The sequence below is a fragment of the Notechis scutatus genome, chromosome 1 (assembly GCF_049901735.1).
Source record: "Notechis scutatus isolate UNSWTSFEM ecotype Mainland chromosome 1, rNotScu1.2, whole genome shotgun sequence".
NCBI classification, from domain to species: Eukaryota; Metazoa; Chordata; class Lepidosauria; order Squamata; family Elapidae; genus Notechis; species Notechis scutatus.
In genome coordinates, this window is record NC_142009.1 from 42,447,445 (window position 1) to 42,467,571 (window position 20,127).

Sequence of the window (20,127 nt, forward strand, 5' to 3'; positions counted from 1 at the left end):
TCTTTTTAATTCCAGGCAGTCTCCTCCCTTCCAGATCCTGCCCTTTTATTCTTTTGCTCTCCTTTCCTGTTTTCAAAAGCTTTTAATTGTCCAGAAATCTTTATTATCCCTTTGACTTTTTATTTTCAACATTAAATGCCTATTAATGTCAAAGTGGATTTTTTTCCAATTTCTTGCTTAAGTCTCTTAGCTGTCAGTATAGGAAGAGGAGAGAAAAACCAAATCCTTTCCCTTTTCTCTCTCCTTCGCAGCTTAGAAATCTTCTTAGGGAACAATGTTATTGGTTTTTTTTAATAGATTCAATTCCAGGATACCTTATTTGTTGTTTTTGCTATTTGACCTGGTCAACCAAAACTTTCTCTTCTTATCTTCCTCCCGCACATTCTTTTCCGGTCAAGTTCTTCTTTGTGGTGGCCATTTCTGACCACTGCTACAACCGCCTTTGGGAAGGGGAGTAATGGCCAGCTGGGGAGGAGAGATGCAGCTCTCCTCAACCCTGCAGGCAGTCTCCCCCTTCTTCACCACCTCTACGGGGTGGCTTAGCTCCGAAACCAGCCAGCTCGGGGTGCCGGCAGCGAGCACGGATCGAAACCGTGCAGAGATGCGGTTTTGGTCTGTCGCCGAAGAAGCTCAAACCGGAGGCCCAATCAGAAGGAAAATTGATGGAACTCAGGCTAGCTTTCCTTTCAGTAGATCTCTACAGGACTGCACTACTCAATATTTGTTTTAAAATTTTAATTTGAGGGTTTCTGGCTACAGGATAAAGTCTAAATTAAAAGTCAAAGCTCCGGGTAAGGGCAGAGTTCGGATTTGGTGCTCAAACAGTCATGTGAAGTTCCCATACTTTCCTGGCTTGGCTACCTGATAGAAAGCTGAAGTAGCTTTCTTAAACTTGGATGTGTTGTGCATTATAATTCCCATCATTCCCAGATAACTCTGGACAGGGGAATGAAGGTTATATTCCAAAACAACTGGAAAGTGCTTGCTTGGAAATGGCTGAGAAAGGATACTGGATTTTTGTCAGATAAGCTTAGGTTCAAATCCTCACAAAGTTTACTGAATAAGTTTGGATATCAGCCCAACTCACAAGTTTGTTGTAAAAATGACAATAAGAAAGCTGCATTCATCACCTTCAATTCCTTGAAAAAAAGCTGAGACAAAAATCAATATGGAGTAAAATAATATTGAGGGGATCCATTGAATCCTATATGCTTTCCAATACATTGGCAAATATCCATCCCAAATATCAAACAGATTTTCTGGACAAGTTGACAATCATAAATGAGAGAATTATTTATGAATATCTTTTTGTTTCTAACACAGGGCTTCCATCTCCACCTACGAAGGTTCATGTTCTGAGTGCAAGAGCCCACACAGTGCTGCTATCCTGGGTCCCAGGGTTTGATGGTTATTCGCCTTTCAATTCCTGCAGTATTCTGGTAAATAGAAAATCATATTTAACATTATTGTAGTGCTTTTTAATGTGAAGTTTTATATAATGTTTACTTTTTTCTGTTTTCAACAGCAAGGCTGCAGAATAAATAATTGCTGATATTCTCCTGAGTGTATTGGGATTGCACTCTTCTTTTTGCTAAACCAGCCTTCCAGTCGCAACAACCCCAGTCAGTGAAACCAAGGGGCCATCTTTTATTGGAATGATGAAAAATATGATCTAGGAAGAGAGGAGATAGGGAAAGCTGGTTTGGTAAATGTAAACAGCTCCACATCCTGAAGGTTGAGATGAACATTAATAATAGCAACAACAACAACATCTTAGCAAAAATAATGAAATTCCCTGACAGCCTTCCTTCCTTTATCCTTTCTGTTAAGTGGGGATGAATTCTTATAGACATTTCATTAGTCAACTAGGTATGCTAGAAGGGAGTGGGGTTTGTTCTCTGTTTATATACAAGTAATTTGCCCTGTCAATGTTATTGGGAATGTTATTGGTAGTTCCTTTATTAGTCTGTTGTTTATTGTTTGATTGTTTGTCTGAGTTAGTGATTCCTTAATTGGGGTATTGTTTACTGCTTGTAAACAATAGCATTTTTTAAAAATAGCAAAAAGACCAAAGCTCCTCCTTGCCAACAATCAACATCCAGATAAACAGAGATTAACACGATTAATACCTGACCAACAATCGAGTAGTCCTTGGCAAGATATGAACAGATGTAGCTTTTTGCTGCTTTTAAAGAGGACAAGTCTGTAGGGATCACCCCCCCTGCAATGAAATGTGGGCCTTCAAATGTTGGCCTTGAATCATGCCTACTCTAAAGAGTGCATGCAGATTTCTAGATATGGTTCTAGTGAATCATGGTTGAAGCCATGAAAATGAAGCTGGGGCAGCTATTGCAATGCTGATCCATCTCTCTTAGCATCCACTCTACTCACAACAAGCATTTGCATAGGATGATAGGTGTCAACTTTTGTGAAGTCTCTGTATTTTATTTTATTTTTGAAACTGTGCCCCACTCACAAGGTCCTATTTTTTTCTTTCCCTTTAAATGTTTTTACTTCTTGCCAGATTTTTTTTAACCACATTATCTGTGTGGGCATGTTGTTTATGCTGGCTTCCAAATGCCCTGCCTTTTCCCCACTGCTATTGTGTTTATTAGGCTGGTTTTAACTGCATTCCACATTCTGATTACTGGAATGTTTGCTGTATAAGCTCCTCAACAAATGAATTAATGAACTTTTTGAACATCTATCCATTTTCCTTTGTTTAGTATCTGTTCTACAGGATTCCTGTAATTATCAAAGGGGGAAAACATAGAAATAATCTAAAGTTGCATAACCTTAGGCAGTAGCCACTTAACATTTAAATAACTCAAAGTGCTGCTATGTACATTTTTGTACACAGTCCAGCCATGTCAAGAAGTGTGGGCTTCTGTGTAAATAAGTACTCCTCAATCATTTTTATTTCTACTGAAAAGTGGGAGACTTACTTCTTCTTTTTTGGCTTCTCTGAGACTTCTGGGTTCACAGTAACTGTTCTTATTTGTGAGATTCCTGGAAGAGAGGTCTGCTTAACTTAACTCTTTGAATTCCATTAGCTTCTGGTGAATTTAGTGTAATTATAGATTGAACAGGATTACAGCCTTAGGCCAAATTTAATCCCAATTGTAGCACAGCAGACTCATAGAAATCAATTCCATAATTTCACTGCGCCTACTGTTTGGATGACCAAAGTCTGTTTATCATTCATAAATGATAAAGGAGGAAGACATTGCTTGTATATATTTTGCCTGAAAGGAAGCAGAAAGAAGAGCTTTATATTCTGAAAATATAAAAACACAGCAGGTATTTGTATTGGTTACTGTACTAATCTCTCTGTGCCCTTATAAAGCTGTGCAAAAAGATATCTTACCTTTATAACATTTCTTTTTTTGGGAGAGAATACGTCTCCAGGGTCACCCAGTACACTAGAGGTATTAATGGAGATTAGAATGGTTATGGTTCATCTAGCTTTTACAATGCAATAGTGGTAATAATTGACAAAGCACATTCCCTAGTATATTCAGAAATTATTAGCTTTTAGAGAAGAAAATGTTGTGCAAAGAAAACATTTTGTTACATATATAGGGTCTAATGTTCAAATTACTTTGGGGGTTTTATTACATATATTTATGAGTAATATATAACTGAGCTTTAACTCTAGATGCATCCTTTTGGTATCTGAGTTAGGTTTTCATTTTGGGACTCATCACTTTGGGATATTTGCTGTGTTTTTTTAAAATTATTCTCATATATAATTTTTATTACAGAAGGTCTTTTTACCACAGACTAAAAATATAGTTTTTAAGTTAAAGATAAATGAAGAAAAATAATAGAAAAGTGAAAAAGTCCTCAATGTCTTCAAATATGGCTGAGAAAAAGATTTATTTGAAAGCCTGAACCTGCTGCCGATTAGTTGGATTAGCAGTCTAGTTCCCTATACTGTTGAATGGCTTCCCATGTCTACTGGTTATTAGCTGAGAAGTATCTCCAATCTCTTGATGTTAGTTGTACTGTGAGAAAAGTCTAAAACATCTGAATACTACATTTGAATAGTTTGGATTAGAGCCATAAGGCCATTGCTCCTTATTTCTTTTGTGACTGTTTCTTGACAAATGGAAAACTCCAGAGATGGCAAAGTAAAAACTGCACATAGACAGAAAGCCCAATTCCTCAAAAGAAAATATAAGGGCACAGAGTCACTTCCGCAGAGCAGGTTTGTAGTCTTTGAGATCATGCTATGGTTTTAAATAATTGCTTCATGCTGCCAAGGAAGTGCCTTTCCTTGTTGATAGCCAGGCCTCATCAGCATTTCCTGAAACATGATTCATTCCATTGAGTGGCCTGGACAAATGTTTTCGCTTTTAGTACCTAAATGAAACTTAAGGAAAGATTTCCTGGCAAATTTATGTGCAGGTGAGCCTAGCTTTTCAGTTTCCTTTTATATGATACTGGCATAAAGTCCATTTAAGCCACCCTCATTACCTTTTAACTATTCTGAATAAACAGCTTTTAGGGACTATCACAGCTGGTGGAAAATGCCGTTCTTTTTCCGGATGTCATCATGTTGATGGTATTCATACTGCATTGTTACTGAAGCTCTGGCAATAGATTAAAGAATTTAAAAAATAAGCCTCATTCCAAATGTTAATATTTTATATTAACTACTACATGCACAAATGAAAACTAGAAATAAAATTCTGAGCCAGAAAGTATAAAAAAAAATCAAAGTTAATTTTTAAAGCACTGTATGTAAAACATTCAAAAACTGGACTAAAATTACTGAAATGTTGATCTTTTAAAAGGTATCATGATTTAGTTACTATGTTTAAATCAAGTAATCTCTTCCACCTCCTTTTTTACTACATGGAGAAAATTAAAAGCCAGAGGTATATATTTATATCTCTTAGAAATGAAACAATCCAAAAATAGGAACAGCTGGTTATAATTACTTCTCCATTTACTTGTCAAAGCATCTCATAGCACTGTTGAATGCTTTTTATGCTTTTCTTTACAGAGGGTACAATAGTATTTAATGCTATTATTTATTGAATGCTGCAAAGGCTGAAAAGACTGAATTGAAACGGTACCTATTTTTGTGCATGCTTAAATGCATGTGTGTATGTGTGTGTGTGCTCAGGTATGGATTGGGAATCCTGTGAAATGTATCTTCCCTTATTCACTATGACATTGAAATGCCTATAAAAGGGAGCCAAGCAGTTTTTCACTACAAGTGGGAATACGAGACAGTGCCATCCTTTTACTCTCTGATGACCTCCATAGTCAAATCTGATTGGCTAAATAATTATATGACCTTGCCTCACTGACTGTTCCTGATGGCCTTGATGTGTCTCCTGAGAGAATGGCCTCCCTTACATTATAATTGTATAAAGCAAGTTGCCAAAACCTGTAACAATGAAGTACAGTACAGTGGTGGGATTCAAAATTTTTTACTACGGGTTCTGTGGGCGTGGCTTGGTGAGCGTGGCTGGGGAAAGATACTGTAAAATCTCCAGTCAGAGCTGGTATTTGCCGGAGAACTACTTAAAATTTCTGCTACCGGTTCTCCAGAACTGGTCAGAACCTGCTGAATACCACCTCTGGTACAGTAGCAAGTAAAAGGCAATGAGTTTTGTGGGAGTCATAGAGAACCTGAATATATGAACATTTTGGGCTACTTCCTTCAAAACAATTTCAATCATAAACCTAATTCCACCCGAGTCTCTTTGACTTTAGTTCTAATCAACTTTTGTAAAAAAACAAGCAAAGTTTAGATTGTTAACAGCATTACTTTCATTTACTGGCAGGACTCCAGATAGGCCCAAGTCATTCTTACAATCCATCCAGTGCTCATCATGGAGGAGTACCCTTTGCTGCTTTTTGTTATCAAAATGCTTTCTGTCAGCCCTGGCAAAGAAGGACTCCTCAGCCACCTTCTTCAAACAGAAAATTAAGCATGGATAATTGAAAAGATACTTTCAGAGCATTCTTTCCTTAACTGTATTTGCTTAACATTTTTTAAACTAGGTAAAAGAAGTCGATGCACCAAGTAACACTTCTACGATGACTTTTAACACTTCTGTACCACCGCATGAGTATCTTATTCAGAGTCTATCAGCCATGAAGGATTACAACATCAGTGTTTCTTGTAGGAATGAAGTAGGATGGTCAAGCCTCAGCCCTTGGATTATGGCTAGTACAACTGAAGGAGGTAAGAATTATCAACAAGGCAGCATGATGGTAGCGAACAGATGAATGAAGGATCGTTCTCCAGGATATTTGCAGTAGGTCAGCTAAAATTTCCGATGCTCTATGGTTTAACAATAAGCCCCTTTCTTCAGTGGTGGGATTCAAAAAAATTTACTACCGGTTATATGGCGTGGCTTGGTGGGCGTGGCAGGGGAATGATACTGTAAAATCTCCATTCCCTCCCCACTCCAGGGGAAGGATACTATAAAATCCCATTTTCTCCCCATCCCACTAGCCTGCTTTCCAGCTCCATTCTCCTGTGCAGGGCAACAAAAGAAGACCCAGCCGATCAGCTTGGACTTGGGAGGCAGAGAATAGATGGGAGCGGGGCCAGTCAGAGGTGGTATTTGCTGGTTCTCTGAATTACTCAAAATTTCCACTACCAGTTCCCCAGAACTGGTCAGCACCTGCTGAATTCCACCTTTGCCTTTTTCCTTTAAATTTGTGTACTGAAATAAAGGCAAGGGCAAACAAAAATAAATGTGGCATGAAATGAGACAGATGCATATTCCAGTCTGTACAAACAAATCTCTGGGCTGATTGAATGCCCAGAGGCACTTTGTTCTATAGAGCAATATTCTCTTTCCTAGCCACAATTTTACATTTGATTACAATTGGTGGCTCAATAATGAGCCTCTCCTATTCCCATGCCTATTCCATTTTGTTAATATATGACTATCTGCACAATATTATGCAAGTAACATATATAACTCTTTAAAAAAAAACTTTCTAAAATGAAAAGCACTAACAAAACTATGGACTCAGTAAGATAATGACCTACAAGTAATTATTTTGTCATTTACTTGCTTTTCTTTTTGAATGATACATACGCCATTCCTCTGGATCTTTAGTACAAATTGTTCTTAATGAAAATATATGTTATGATTCTGCTATTATTCATAGACTATAATTTAGGGAGGATTGAACATATAGAAAGAGATGTAGGAAAATACTCATTTGTAAAAGGCAGCCTGCTAAAATTCCCGCCCCCCTTTGATCTAGAGAACCAAGCCAGTAAATATTGTTTTTATTCCTGTTGTTTCTTTTTTTCTGTTTCCACCCAAAAGATTAATTTTATTTTGTTTGTTTCTCTGTTCTGTTCTTAAGCTCCATCTGGTCCCCCTTTGAATGTCACAATCTCTATAAACGAATCCAGTTCTTCAGTAATAGTCAAGTGGATTAAGCCTCCTGCTTCACAGATGAATGGTAAACTTCAGAGCTACAGGATCTCTCATGTGTGGCAAACATCAGAACGATCTGTACGTATGAATTAATATCAATTAAATAGTCAACACTGGCTATCCCAAAGAAAGGATTTTTAAAAAACACGAACAACTGCCAGCCTTTTAGGTGCCATAAGAAATATCATGTTATGAATACAAGCTATTTTATCAAGAATCAGACTAGATCCATCTAATTATGCCTTCTATCCTGTCATTAGCTACAGCTTTTCAAAATCTGAACCAAATATCTTTTTCCTTCCCTTACACTTGATCTTAGCCAAAAATCTATGAAGCAATCAGATGTGGATCACTTTATATGATCCACATCTGAAAGAAAGCTTTACATGCTTTCTTATTTTTTGTGCCTCGTGCTATATGATATAAAAGGAAATGATCAATGAGAAATTGTGTCAAGAACATAAACTATCCATTTCTCTCTTTCTGATTACCTCCTTTTTTATTCTCTCTCCGAGATCCTCTTTCCACAGAGAGCAAGAACCTTGAAAAGAACAGATAGTTCTTATATAGAGTAATCAGACTTCCCACAAAAGAAGGACATGTCATCATTTTTGTTCTCTTATCTCTGTCCAGCAGGCATGGCCTTAACATCAAATATTGTGCATCTTCTTGAGTATCTCTTCCTGAGCAGTTTTTCTCCTTGGTGTAATGCTTTCCTAAGAAGTCTTAATTGCAAGTTAAGAATCTCAGCTCTTTGACCTTAATTACAGTTACTCCTTGAGTTAAAATAGCAATTGGGATGATTGCTGAACAAGTAACCTGGGGACTAGCTATAATTGTTTAGTACCATCCAGGAGGCTTGCCTGCTGCCACAAATTGACAAGATCTTAATTTATTATATGCTGAAGGCTTTTTGCCTCTTAATTGCTGTGGCAGATTCCTACAATTGAAAAACCAGTTTTATTGATGCTGGAAAAACTAATTCCATATATATGATGGCCTAAGTACTTTTTTTAAAAAGTCCTTTGAATGAAATTGGTCATACAAGTTCCCCTTCCTGGTTTATGGACTCTGTTTCCTGAAGCAAATTCCTCTCCTGTACAGGTAATCCTTGATTTATGACCACAATTGGGACTGGAACTTCCATCACTAAGCGATGTAGTCATTAAGTGAGATATCACAATGCCATGCCCAATTCTATTTTTTTTTGCTATGGTCATTAAGCAAGTCACCATAGTCACTAAGTGAATCCAGCTTTCCTGATTGACCATGCTTATCATAAACTGCCTGAAAAGATTACAGATTGTTATATATGATCTGAGAAACTGCAACCATCATAAATATATGCTGGTTGCCCAGTTCCCAAATCGTTATCACGATCAGAGGGAATGCTGTGATAGTTGTAAGTGTGAGGACTGGTCATAAATCACTTTTTTCTGTGCTATCATACCTTTGACTTGTCACTAAATGAATAGTAAATCAAGGACTACATGTACATCTTAGCCATCATAAGGGATATCATGGTGAATGATAGCTAACTCCTCTCATTTTATTTACGGGGAATTGTTTAGTATTACAGTAATCACATCAGATTAGTGCTGACCTCTCCTTTAACTGTATAAACAGAAATGAATCCCTTTGCCATTGAGATTGCAGTCACAAGATTGAGATTACAATCGTATATTGCATTTAAGATTCATTATGGCCCACCTCACCGCTTTATAGGAAAATTCTGCAACAATGAATTCCTTCCCTCTAGTAGCTTGGCTGGGCTATTCTGTTCCAGCTGTGGCTTCCAAACTATCTTCAAAGGCAGGCAGCCCTGTGTATGCAATGGGCTGTGTATGCAATACAGCCCTGTGTATGCAATGCAATAATCCAGACACAGGATGATAAGTCGCTGTTTACTTCCAGATGTGTTTTGGCATTGTGCTTTTCAAATAATGTTATTAAGCCACTTGAACCTGAAGATGTTGCATAGTTGGGAATCTTCCTCCAGAGACTTTTCGTCTCTGAGTGTGGCCACCCTCAGTATTGTGCTAAATGTGTTATACAACAGAGAAACAACAGCTATGCTACAGAAATGAGGTTTTCTGGATAAATGGGGGCGGGGGAGAGAATAACTGGTGTTTTTTTACATTTCTTTACCCCAGATGACTTTATTTATCTTAAAGTTAATTTTCTAACCCAAAAGTGTAGCACATTGTACATTCATCAATGTGGTATGAATATCTGCTCAGAGTTTTATCACACTGAGCTATTTAAATATGGTACGTTTTCCATAAAAGATTATTTATGTTTGTTTTCTGTAAAACTTTAGCTTTCTGTTCCCTTTTTAAGTAGTTCATTTTAAGGATTTAGAAATCACAGCATAAAGATACTGAAATCAGCACAGTAGTGTTACAGTCTTCTGACTAGCACAGAGTAGAGACGCTAACTCAGCAACTTATATTACAGATGGTAAGTTAAAGGTTACTTCCTGATCCTCAGAACAAGATATAAATCTGTGTATCTAGTTTTCCCAATAAAATATGCAATGTCAAAACTTTTTCATATATAGATTTATCTTTTAATACAGTTCATCCCCAAATCCTTTTTTTTTTTTTTTTTGCCTGATCAAAGGTTAGACATTAACCGGGAATCAAACTGGACTGGCAACTGAAACTGATTTGGGTGCTAATGACAATTTAGTCTTCTCTGTGACATTTAAATGCAAGTTTAGAGAATTCTGAGCAATTGTGTGTCACTTGTTCCCTCTCTGAAGAGGCTGCCCCATTCTCCAGTTAATAGGACTCAGCCAGAAGTATCCAACACAGAGAATCCAATGGGTTTTGGTGTTTTTTTTTACAAAAAAGATGAAAACAAGCCTGATGTTGTTGTTACACTCATTTTGTCCTTTGCCTGTCCTTTGACCCCTTTTGTGGACACTCCTGTGCTCAGCCTGCTCTCCAGTGTAATAAAGTTACCTCTGTTGTTTGTTTTTCATCCTTACGTAAGAGGGTGAAGTCAGTGTAGGTGAAATATTTTTAAGTTTGACTTTCTAAAGGTTTAGTTGGTGTTTAAGAAGAGGAAAAATGTATTAAGCAGAAAAATCTTTTAGATAAAATGGAGATGTATGCATTATACATTTGTATCAGAGGTGGTATTCAGCAGGTTTTGACCAGTTCTGGAGAACCGGTAGTGGGAATTTTGAGTAGTTCAGGGAACCGGCAAATGCCACCTCTGACTGGCCCCACCCCCATCTACTCTCTGCCTCCTGAGCCCCAGCTGATTGGGTGGGTCTTCTTTTGTTGCCCTGCACAGGAGAACAGAGCTGGAAAGCAGGTTAGTGGGGTGGGGAGGGAATGGGATTTTGCAGTAACCTTCCCTCAGGAGTGGGGAGGGAATGGGGGTTTTGCAGTATCCTTCCCCTGCTATGCCCACCAAGCCACTCCAACAGAACTGGTAGTAAAAAAAATTGAATCCCACCACTGATTTGTATATGTACTGCTAACCTCAGAATTGTTAAGAGATTGGACATAACAGAATAACAGAGTTTGGAAGGGACTTTGTAGGTCTTCTAGTCCAGCAGTCGCCAACCAGTGGGCCACGGCCCACTGGTGGGCCTTGAGAAAATTTTGGTGGGCCGCAGAGAAATCTCACCCCCAGAGCACCTCCCCAAAGCAATTAATCCAAGCTGCACAGAAACACAAGGCTGTACCGCCCACAAGGCCCGTAGGAATGCTCCCCACCCACTCACTCCTTACCCGGCAAACTTGCCTGCTAAAATTGCTATTTTTCCTTTTTCCGACCATCATCTGTTCTGTGCCGGGAGATTTAGATTAGCTAGGAAGCAGGAAATGGTTGGATTTCTTGCTTTCTAGCTAGTCTTTAGATCTTCGGCTCTGCTTCCCTTAGGACTGAAGGTTTGCTTGCAAGCAAATTCAGTGCAGACTCACGGCAAGCAAATTTGAGAGACTGAGCTAGCCGATGGCAGATAGATAGATCACTGAATGGATTCTGTGATCAACTCAATCTGCCTGCTTTGCCTGCTTTGGGGTAAAAATTGCTTTTTTTATAAAAAAATTCAATATTTATATACATGGTGTGTTGTGAGTTAATTTTGTGAGTTTGCTTGCTAGTAAATTTTGGAAGTTTCCTTGCAAGCAAATTTTATGTGACACACTGATCTAGCCAATGGCAGATAGATAGATCTCTGAATGAATCTGTGATTCTGTGAGCAACTCAATCTCCCTGCCTGCTTTGCCTGATTTTGGGTAAAAGTTGCTCTTTTTTATAAAAAATTCAATATTTATATAAAGATTTATAATATTTACATACAAGCCATGCCCAACCAGTCACATGACCACCAAGCCACACCCACAAATTAGGCCATGCCCACAGAACCGGTTAGTGGTCCCTGGGATCTAAAATTATGAGTTTGGTGGTCCCTGAGGTCCAAAAGGTTGACGACCCCTGGTTTAAAGCAGCTCAGCTTTTCTCAGCCTTCAATGTGAAACTGGGAAAAAAACAGCTGCTGCTTTAAGGAGTCAGTGGTTAGGACTGTTAAAGTAGTAGCACTTTCTTTCAGACAACTGTTGTGAAAGAACCTTATGTGAGTTCTGAAGCACTTCCTCCAAATTATTTTTAAAGCATACACAATTCTTTCAGTTTCCCATTGTCTTCTGGGTAGATAGATACAGTTCCAAACAGAGTTCTGAGCTGCAACCACTGTTTCTAAGAAAGAAACCAATCCCAACGAAATTACGTAAGGTCTTTACTGTAACCACAATGGGATTTAGATAAAAAGAAAAAGTCTTCATGTCCATTACGTATCTGATATTAGCACAGTTGAGAAAGTCCAGAAATATTTCACAAGAAGAGTTCTCCACTCCTCTACTCGTTGTAGAATACCTTATGCCGCCAGACTTGAAATTCTAGACCTAGAAAACCTTGAATTACGCTGTCTTTGGTCTGATCTAAGTATGGTATATAAAATCATACATTGCAATGACTTACCTGTCAATGAATACTTCAGCTTCAACCATAACAACATAAGAGCACACTGTTGTGAATCAATAAAAGTTAATAACTTAAATGCAAATCAGGGTTTGGAAACCTGCACACTTGATTGGTCCTTATACAACAACTTGGATTGGGCCAGAACTAGTCCCTGATTGGCCACTATTTGGACAATTCTTATTGGTTATTAGTTGGAATTTGTTGCTCATCTCATTGGTTAATAAGGTAGCAGCTAACCCTATAAAAGGGTTACTGCTGCCCATAGCCTTGCTCTGTTCTGTTCTATTTCACTATTATTAAAGACTTGAAGTCACTGGTCAGATGTCTGGTCTCCATTATTCTCCATACTTAACACTGGCGACGAGGATGGGATTCGGAGACCGAAGAGCTGACTAACCTACAGAGCAACCAACAGAGCACGTGTTCGAACACGCACCATCAACGGCAACATGGCCAGCGGTGCCGTACCACCCGCCCCATTCAACCCAGAAACCGAAGACTGGGAAGCATACATGGATCGGTTCCAGATGTTTCTGGAGACCAACAATTTGAAAGATGCAACAACCGGCAAAAAAAGAGCTATCTTTCTAACTCACTGCGGGCCTACCGTGTTTAAAATGGCAAAGTCACTTGCCAAGCCAGCAGAGGTAAAAGAGATGGACTGGGACGTCCTCGAGCCTTTACTACGGGCTCACTACGCGCCCACCGTGCCAACCTTAGTCAGAAGACACGAATATTACCAGAGGGATCAACGGAAAGGCGAAAGCCTTGCCAATTACATCGCGGACCTCCGCAACCTTGGAGGCCTCTGCGGATTCGCAGACTTAGAAGAAGCCCTCCGGGACCGCCTGGTTCTGGGCCTAGAAGACGGCACGATCCAGAGTAAAATTATGGCTAAGGGGGACATCAGCCTCACCGATGCCCTTAAAGAAGCCTCGGCAGCAGAGGCGACCAAGAAGTCGGCAGGCCGAATGCACCGCACCAACGCACCGCTACGTAAACTCGCCACTGATACCTCGCCTCGCTCAGAGAGACACCCGGTATCAACTCACCACGAAGACCTAGAGTCCCCGTCCGACAGCGATGAGGAAGAGGTCAACCGACTTCGAACGGAGCGAGACCAGTCCACACAACACTCATTTTGACCGTGCGCCGGCTGTGGAGCCAATCACCCATGATCCGGCTGCAAATTCCTCGACGCACTCTGCTGAAATTGCGGGAGACGAGGTCACATCGCAAAGGTTTGCAGAAGCAAACAGAACTCCAAACCCCGACAGGCCGAATGCCAGTCTTCAGGATTCTTCGGCACACACCGAGAAAAATTGAACCACCAATGGGGAAACCACTCCTACAGAAACAAACCGTCCACCACTTCCACCAGGCGCGAAGAAACCAGGCGGGAAGAGACCCACCAAACAATCACCATAGGCCACGCTACATCCCTTGATGCCGGGAAAATCCGAGTAAAGGTCGCCATCGAAAACAAACCTTGTGTGATGGAAGTGGACTCTGGATCTTCCCTCTCGATGGTATCGTGGAAAACGCTACAACAGCTCATTCCAACGATTCGCCGCCAAGACCTTAACCCTCAAAGGGTTATACTCAAAGACTATCAGGGTAACAGAATTCCCGTTGTCGGGTCCCGCAGATTCAGGTCTCATTCAAGGACCGCACCGTCGCACTACCACTGACTGTCGTGGACGCGACAGGCCTAGCCTTTAGGCCTTCAATGGTTCAGACCGCTCGGAATCACTGTAGCCGGAGTCCACAGGGCCGAGAGCAGCGATTGGGAGGAAGCACTGCGTGCAAGAATTCCAAGACGTTTTGCGAACGGACTAGGCAAGTACAAGGGGACCCCGATCTCGTTTAACTTGAACCCTGAGATAGCACCCATCCGCCTTAAGCCGCGTCGGGTGCCGTTCGCCCTGAAGCCTAAAATCGACGAACAACTCGATAAGCTAATAGCGCAGGGCGTACTGGAACCCACCGACCACGCCCGTTGGGAAACCCCGATAGTGACGCCTATCAAGCCTGATGGGTCCCTGAGAATTTGCGGAGACTACCGGGCCACCTTAAACCACGCACTGCAGCAAAGTGCATATCCAGTGCCGGTAGTGCAACACTTGCTCCATTCCCTGGGTGGCGGGAAAGTTTTCGCCAAACTAGATCTAGCCCAGGCGTATCAACAATTGCCTGTAGACCCAACCACAGCCGGCGCAAACGATCGTAATGCATAGGGGCGCATTTAAATGCAACCGGCTCCAATTCGGGTGGCGTCGCCCCTGGAATCTTCCAGAGTTTAATGGAAAGGTTGTTACAAGGGATAAGAGGCGTTGTCCCATATTTCGACGATGTACTCATCGCCGCACCTAACAAAGACATTCTAGAAAAAGCGACTCAGAGAGGTTTTACGAAGATTCCAAAATGCAGGCCTCAGAGTAAAAAAGATAAATGCCAGTTATGTACCGAAAAAGTAGAATTTCTGGGATATCTCCTGGACAGCCAAGGAATCCATCCACCGAAGACAAATTACGGGCAATTAAAAGGCCCCCACTCCAAGGAACAAGGCAGACCTACAGGCGTTCCTTGGACTTATCAATTTCTATAATGTCTTTTTACCCCACAAAGCAACGGTAGCTGAACCATTGCATAGACTATTAGACAAAAAAGCAACGTGGGTGTGGGGACAACGGGAACAACATGCTTTCCAACAAGTAAAGAAATTGCTAACTTCTGATTCTGTACTTATGCAGTACAATGAGACTCTGCCGCTCACTATCACGTGTGACGCATCACCTTTTGGGGTTGGGGCAATTCTGGCCCACGTATTACCAAATGGAGCGGAAGCCCCCATTGCGTTTTTCGCGAACCTTAGCTAAAGCTGAACAGAAATTATAGTCAGCTGGACAAAGAAGCTTTAGCTATTGTGGCTGCAGTTAAAGATTTCATGAATATGTTTATGGCCGTGCATTTACCATAATCACTGATCATAAACCGCTATTGGGAATCATTGCGGGTAATAAACCAACCCGTATATATTGTCCCCCAGAATGACCCATTGGTCTGAATTCTTGGTGGCCTATAACTACACCTTGCAACATCGCCCGGGAAATCAATTCTCCACGCTGATGCATTGAGCAAACGCCGCTTCAGACTCTGTTGTAGATCCAGCCCCACCATCTCAACACTACAGATCGAAGCTCTACAGGTGCCACCATTGACGGCTAGAGACATTGCCTTTGAAACAAACGTGACCCCGTTCTGCAACACATCCTACGCTGGGTTGAACGGGGTGGCCGACAGACCAAATAGCACCGGAATGGGCGCCTTTCAAAAGCCGCCAAACCGAGCTGTTTTCCCAGAAAGGCTGTATCTTGTGGGGCGATTGAGTTGTAATCCCTAGCAAATTGCAACAAACTGTTTTGGCGGTATTGCATGAAGGACATCCGGGTATCGTGCGGATGAAAGCAATTGCACGCAGCTACGCTTGGTGGCCGGGAATCGACAAAAGAATCGAGGCCTGGGTCGCTACTTGTCAACGCGTTGCCAAGGCGTCAGCAACGCTCCGCCTAAAGCAATCCCGACCGAATGGGAAACTCCGAGAGGACCATGGTCCCGTATTCATATTGACTTTGCGGGGCCTACCAAAGGACACACTTTCCTTATTACTGTCGACGCCTATTCAAATTGGCTCGAGATCCATCGAATGCACACAACTACAACGGACTCAGTTATCAATAAATTAAACAGACTATTTGCCACACATGGGTTCCCAGGCGTGTTGGTCTCGGACAACGACCCACAGTTTACTGCGTTACCATTTGAACAATATCTTGCTGATCGGGCATCCGCCATGCGCTAACCTCGCCCGCGTACCCTGCGGCCAATGGGCGTGCAGAACGCATGGTACAATTTGTAAAAAGACCCTTCACAAAATGGAATTGGCAACATCGACGAGAAAATCAATCAATTCTCTTGTTACAGCATATCACGCCCACAGCGTGACCAACAAAACACCCGCTGAACTTCTTATGGGCGGAAACTACGATCGCACCTTGACCGGCTCCACCCGCATTCGCACCGGAAAAGCCCTTCGGCTCCAGCAGCAAATGCCGGGAATTTAAGGTAAGCGATTTAATCTTTGCCAAAAACTTTTCCGGCGACCCGTTGTGGATACCCGCAACCGTTACCCTCCTCACCGGGCCTAGATCTTACCGCCTGCTAACAGACGATGGGAGGGTGTGGAAACGCCACATAGACCAACTCCGATCGAGATTACCACCCAGCGCCCATGACTCCCGGGTTCAACAACTCAAGGGGGAGGAAATATCGAGGAAATTGACTTTGATATGACAAATAGCAGGCCAACGGAAACCCTACGGCCCAGCGAGACACCGGAACGAAGCGGGGAGGAGTTGACTTTCAGGGAACTTTAATACGGGAAACCGAACTGCAAAACCCGAAGAAACATGGAGTAGCAGAGACAACCAGAGTGAAAGCAGCACGGAATCACCGTGCAGCGAAACAGAATTTAATAAAGATCATCCAAACGCTCCACCGAACCGGACCTTAGACCAACACCGGTGGAGCCTCGAAATCATCCAGGCAGACCAAACGGCCTGTCTATCTTGAGGATTTTATTACAGCTCCCCTCAAACGGAACCCAAGGGGAGGGTGTTGTGAATCAATAAAAGTTAATAACTTAAATGCAAATCAGGGTTTGGAAACCTGCACACTTGATTGGTCCTTATACAACAACTTGGATTGGGCCAGAACTAGTCCCTGATTGGCCACTATTTGGACAATTCTTATTGGTTATTAGTTGGAATTTGTTGCTCATCTCATTGGTTAATAAGGTAGCAGCTAACCCTATAAAAGGGTTACTGCTGCCCATAGCCTTGCTCTGTTCTGTTCTATTTCACTATTATTAAAGACTTGAAGTCACTGGTCAGATGTCTGGTCTCCATTATTCTCCATACTTAACACACACAATAGATACAAACTCAAGGTTAACCGCACCAAACTTGATTGCAGGAAATACAACTTCAGCAACAGAGTGGTCAATGTCTGGAATACTCTACCTGACTCTGTGGTTTCTTCCCCAAACCCCAAAAACTTTAACCTTTGACTGTCTACTATTGACCTCACTCCTTTCCTAAGAGGTCTACAGGGGGCGTGTATAAGCGCACCAACGTGCCTACCGTCCCTGTCCTATTGTTTCTTTTATTTTTCTTATATATGTACCCATTTCATGTATTCATAACTATGTATATACTTATACCTATTATCTTGTAAGCGATTGACAAATCAAATAAATAAAAATAAATAAATAAATTCCAAAAAAAAAAAAAAAGAGTTGCCCAGAGTCACCTTACAGGGGAGATGGGCAGCATAAAAATGTAATAAATAAAATAGATAAAAAAATTATGACAAATTATTTGTAAAAAATGATCTCTAGTGGATGATAAATACTTTATTTTGCACTCTTACAAAGGGATATATCCTATTGAACATAGAACTTATTTTTGAATAAATATTCAGCATGAAAGGATATTTTTATCACTGTATCTTATGAAGTTCCTCTGATTGCAATTATTTAAGTTGACATAAACTACTTATTCCCATTTTATCATACTTTTCCTGATAATCCCAGCCTGTCTTTTTTTTAATTTTTCCTTTTTGATATATCTGTGATAGATTATGTTATGTGTGGTAACCCTTATGACTTTTGCTGACCAGGACTGAAGGACAGGCTGTTAAGGATCTGTTTAAAATAAGGGATGAGATATGGATAAAGAGATTGTTTGCTACATTTTACAAGAAGGTTGTTCAAGCTGTTAAAATTATTAAGACTTGTGATAAAGGGAAAGTCACAACATATTTTACTCCTTCCCCCTCCTATTTTCCCCACAATTTTCCCAACTCTATTTGGGAGCTGAGGTGGGCTGAAAGAACAAGATTCACTCAAGGTCACCCAGCTAGCTTTCATGCCTAAGACAGGACTGGAAGTCACAGTCTCCTGGATTTTAGCGTAGTAGTGTAGTACCATTAGACCAAACTGGCTTTTAAAATGTTTTGTACTTTGTATTAATTTTTAATCTGTATAACTGTAATTTTAAATAAAATTATTTATATAAAAAAAGAAAAAATCTTTCTGACAAATTTATTTTCTCAGAGTTGCAGCCTTAATCATTTTTTCTTAGTTCCTATTTACAGAGAATTTTTATACTGGCTTCAACAGTAGCAGCTCTATCCTTCAACCATGTTATCATACTAAACTAGTTTGTCAGCTGCATTATGAGTCACAGAAAATGTGGAGGGTGGAGACTAGGTGACAATTTACTAGGAGGTGGTACCTACAAGAACTGTTTTGGGTTTTTCCCCAGTTCTTCAGCTGATTCATAGACTCTACTGAAAATTTACAGGAACAGAAATTTATTTCAAGTTGGACGTGCTAATGCTATCAGATGGAACCCATATCTAATTGGCAGGTTGATGCCTAAGTTTGCAGATTTTTCTGTTTGATGCTATTATGACCAAACTAGATGAAAGTAGATGAAATCTCCAAATACTCATTTCCTCACAAACGGCATTCCATCAGGGTGATATTTAAGACAGACAAAAGATATAACTTAAATATTTATTTGATTTCATTGAAATCACAAATATAGTAGGTAGTACTTGTTGAAATAATATTGTCATTGACTATATTACAGTAGTAACCTTTTTGAGATTTTCAGGTCATTAGTGTTGTGGCCTGTTGGCTGCCAGCAGAGCTAGCAGAAGAGTCAGATGAGGAGGAGAGCCTTTCAAGGCTCTGATGATGAAGCAGAATCAGAGGCAGATGCAGAACCGGGGCCTTCTGTCCATCCCCAGGTAGAGAGGTAGCTGTCTGCAGATCTGAGCTCAGTGATGGGGAGGAGCAGATGGGGGCTGGCCATCCCAGATGCGTGTATGCCTAGAGAGGAGAGGAGAGCAACGGAAGGCAATAAGCTGGCTCTCAGGGAAAAGAAGTTGTAGGTGCTAGTCTCTGGCTGGGAAATAAATAGTAGGGGTTTGGGAGTGGCCTGTTGTTGTTCGTTTTTCCTTGTACATCAATCAAGTTTATTTATTTATTTATTTATTTATTTTTTATTTGATTTGCCAATTGTTTACAGGATAATAAGTATAAGCGTATACATAGTTGTGAATACATGAAATGGGTACATATAAGAAAAATAAAAGAATAAGAGAAACAATAGGACAGGGACGGTAGGCACGTTGGTGCTTATGCTGCCCCCTACAGACCTCTTAGGAAGGGGTGAGGTCAATAGTAGACAGTCTAAGGTTAAAGTTTTTGGGGTTTGGGAAGAGACTACAGAGTCGGGTAGAGTATTCAGACGTTGACCACTCTGTTGCTGAAGTCGTATTTCCTGCAATCAAGTTTGGTGCGGTTTACTTTGAGTTTGTATCTATTGTGTGCTCTTGTGTTGTTATGATTGAAGCTGAAGTATTCATTGACAGGTAGGACATTGCAATGTATGATTTTATATACCATGCTTAAGTCAGACCGAAGGCAGGCGTAATTCAAGGTTTTCTAGTTCTAGAATTTCAAGTCTGGTGGCATAAGGTATTCTACACGCAGTAGAAGAGTGGAGAACTCTCCTTGTGAAATATTTCTGGACTTTCTCAATTGTGCTAATATCAGATACGTAATGAGGGT

At 40.7% G+C, this 20,127-nt stretch overlaps 1 protein-coding gene across 3 annotated transcripts in view; it reads left to right on the plus strand.

Annotated features, from left to right (window-relative positions):
- The window catches only part of MERTK (MER proto-oncogene, tyrosine kinase), an 86,772-nt gene that overhangs the window by 25,971 nt on the left and 40,674 nt on the right, over nt 1-20,127 (plus strand). For all 3 annotated transcript variants that reach the window (XM_087962075.1, XM_087962079.1, XM_087962084.1), the window contains exons 6-8: nt 1,324-1,439; nt 6,022-6,205; nt 7,351-7,502. In XM_087962075.1, the coding sequence (XP_087818201.1) occupies nt 1,324-1,439; nt 6,022-6,205; nt 7,351-7,502 (452 nt within the window). The remainder of the gene's footprint in view (nt 1-1,323; nt 1,440-6,021; nt 6,206-7,350; nt 7,503-20,127) is intronic.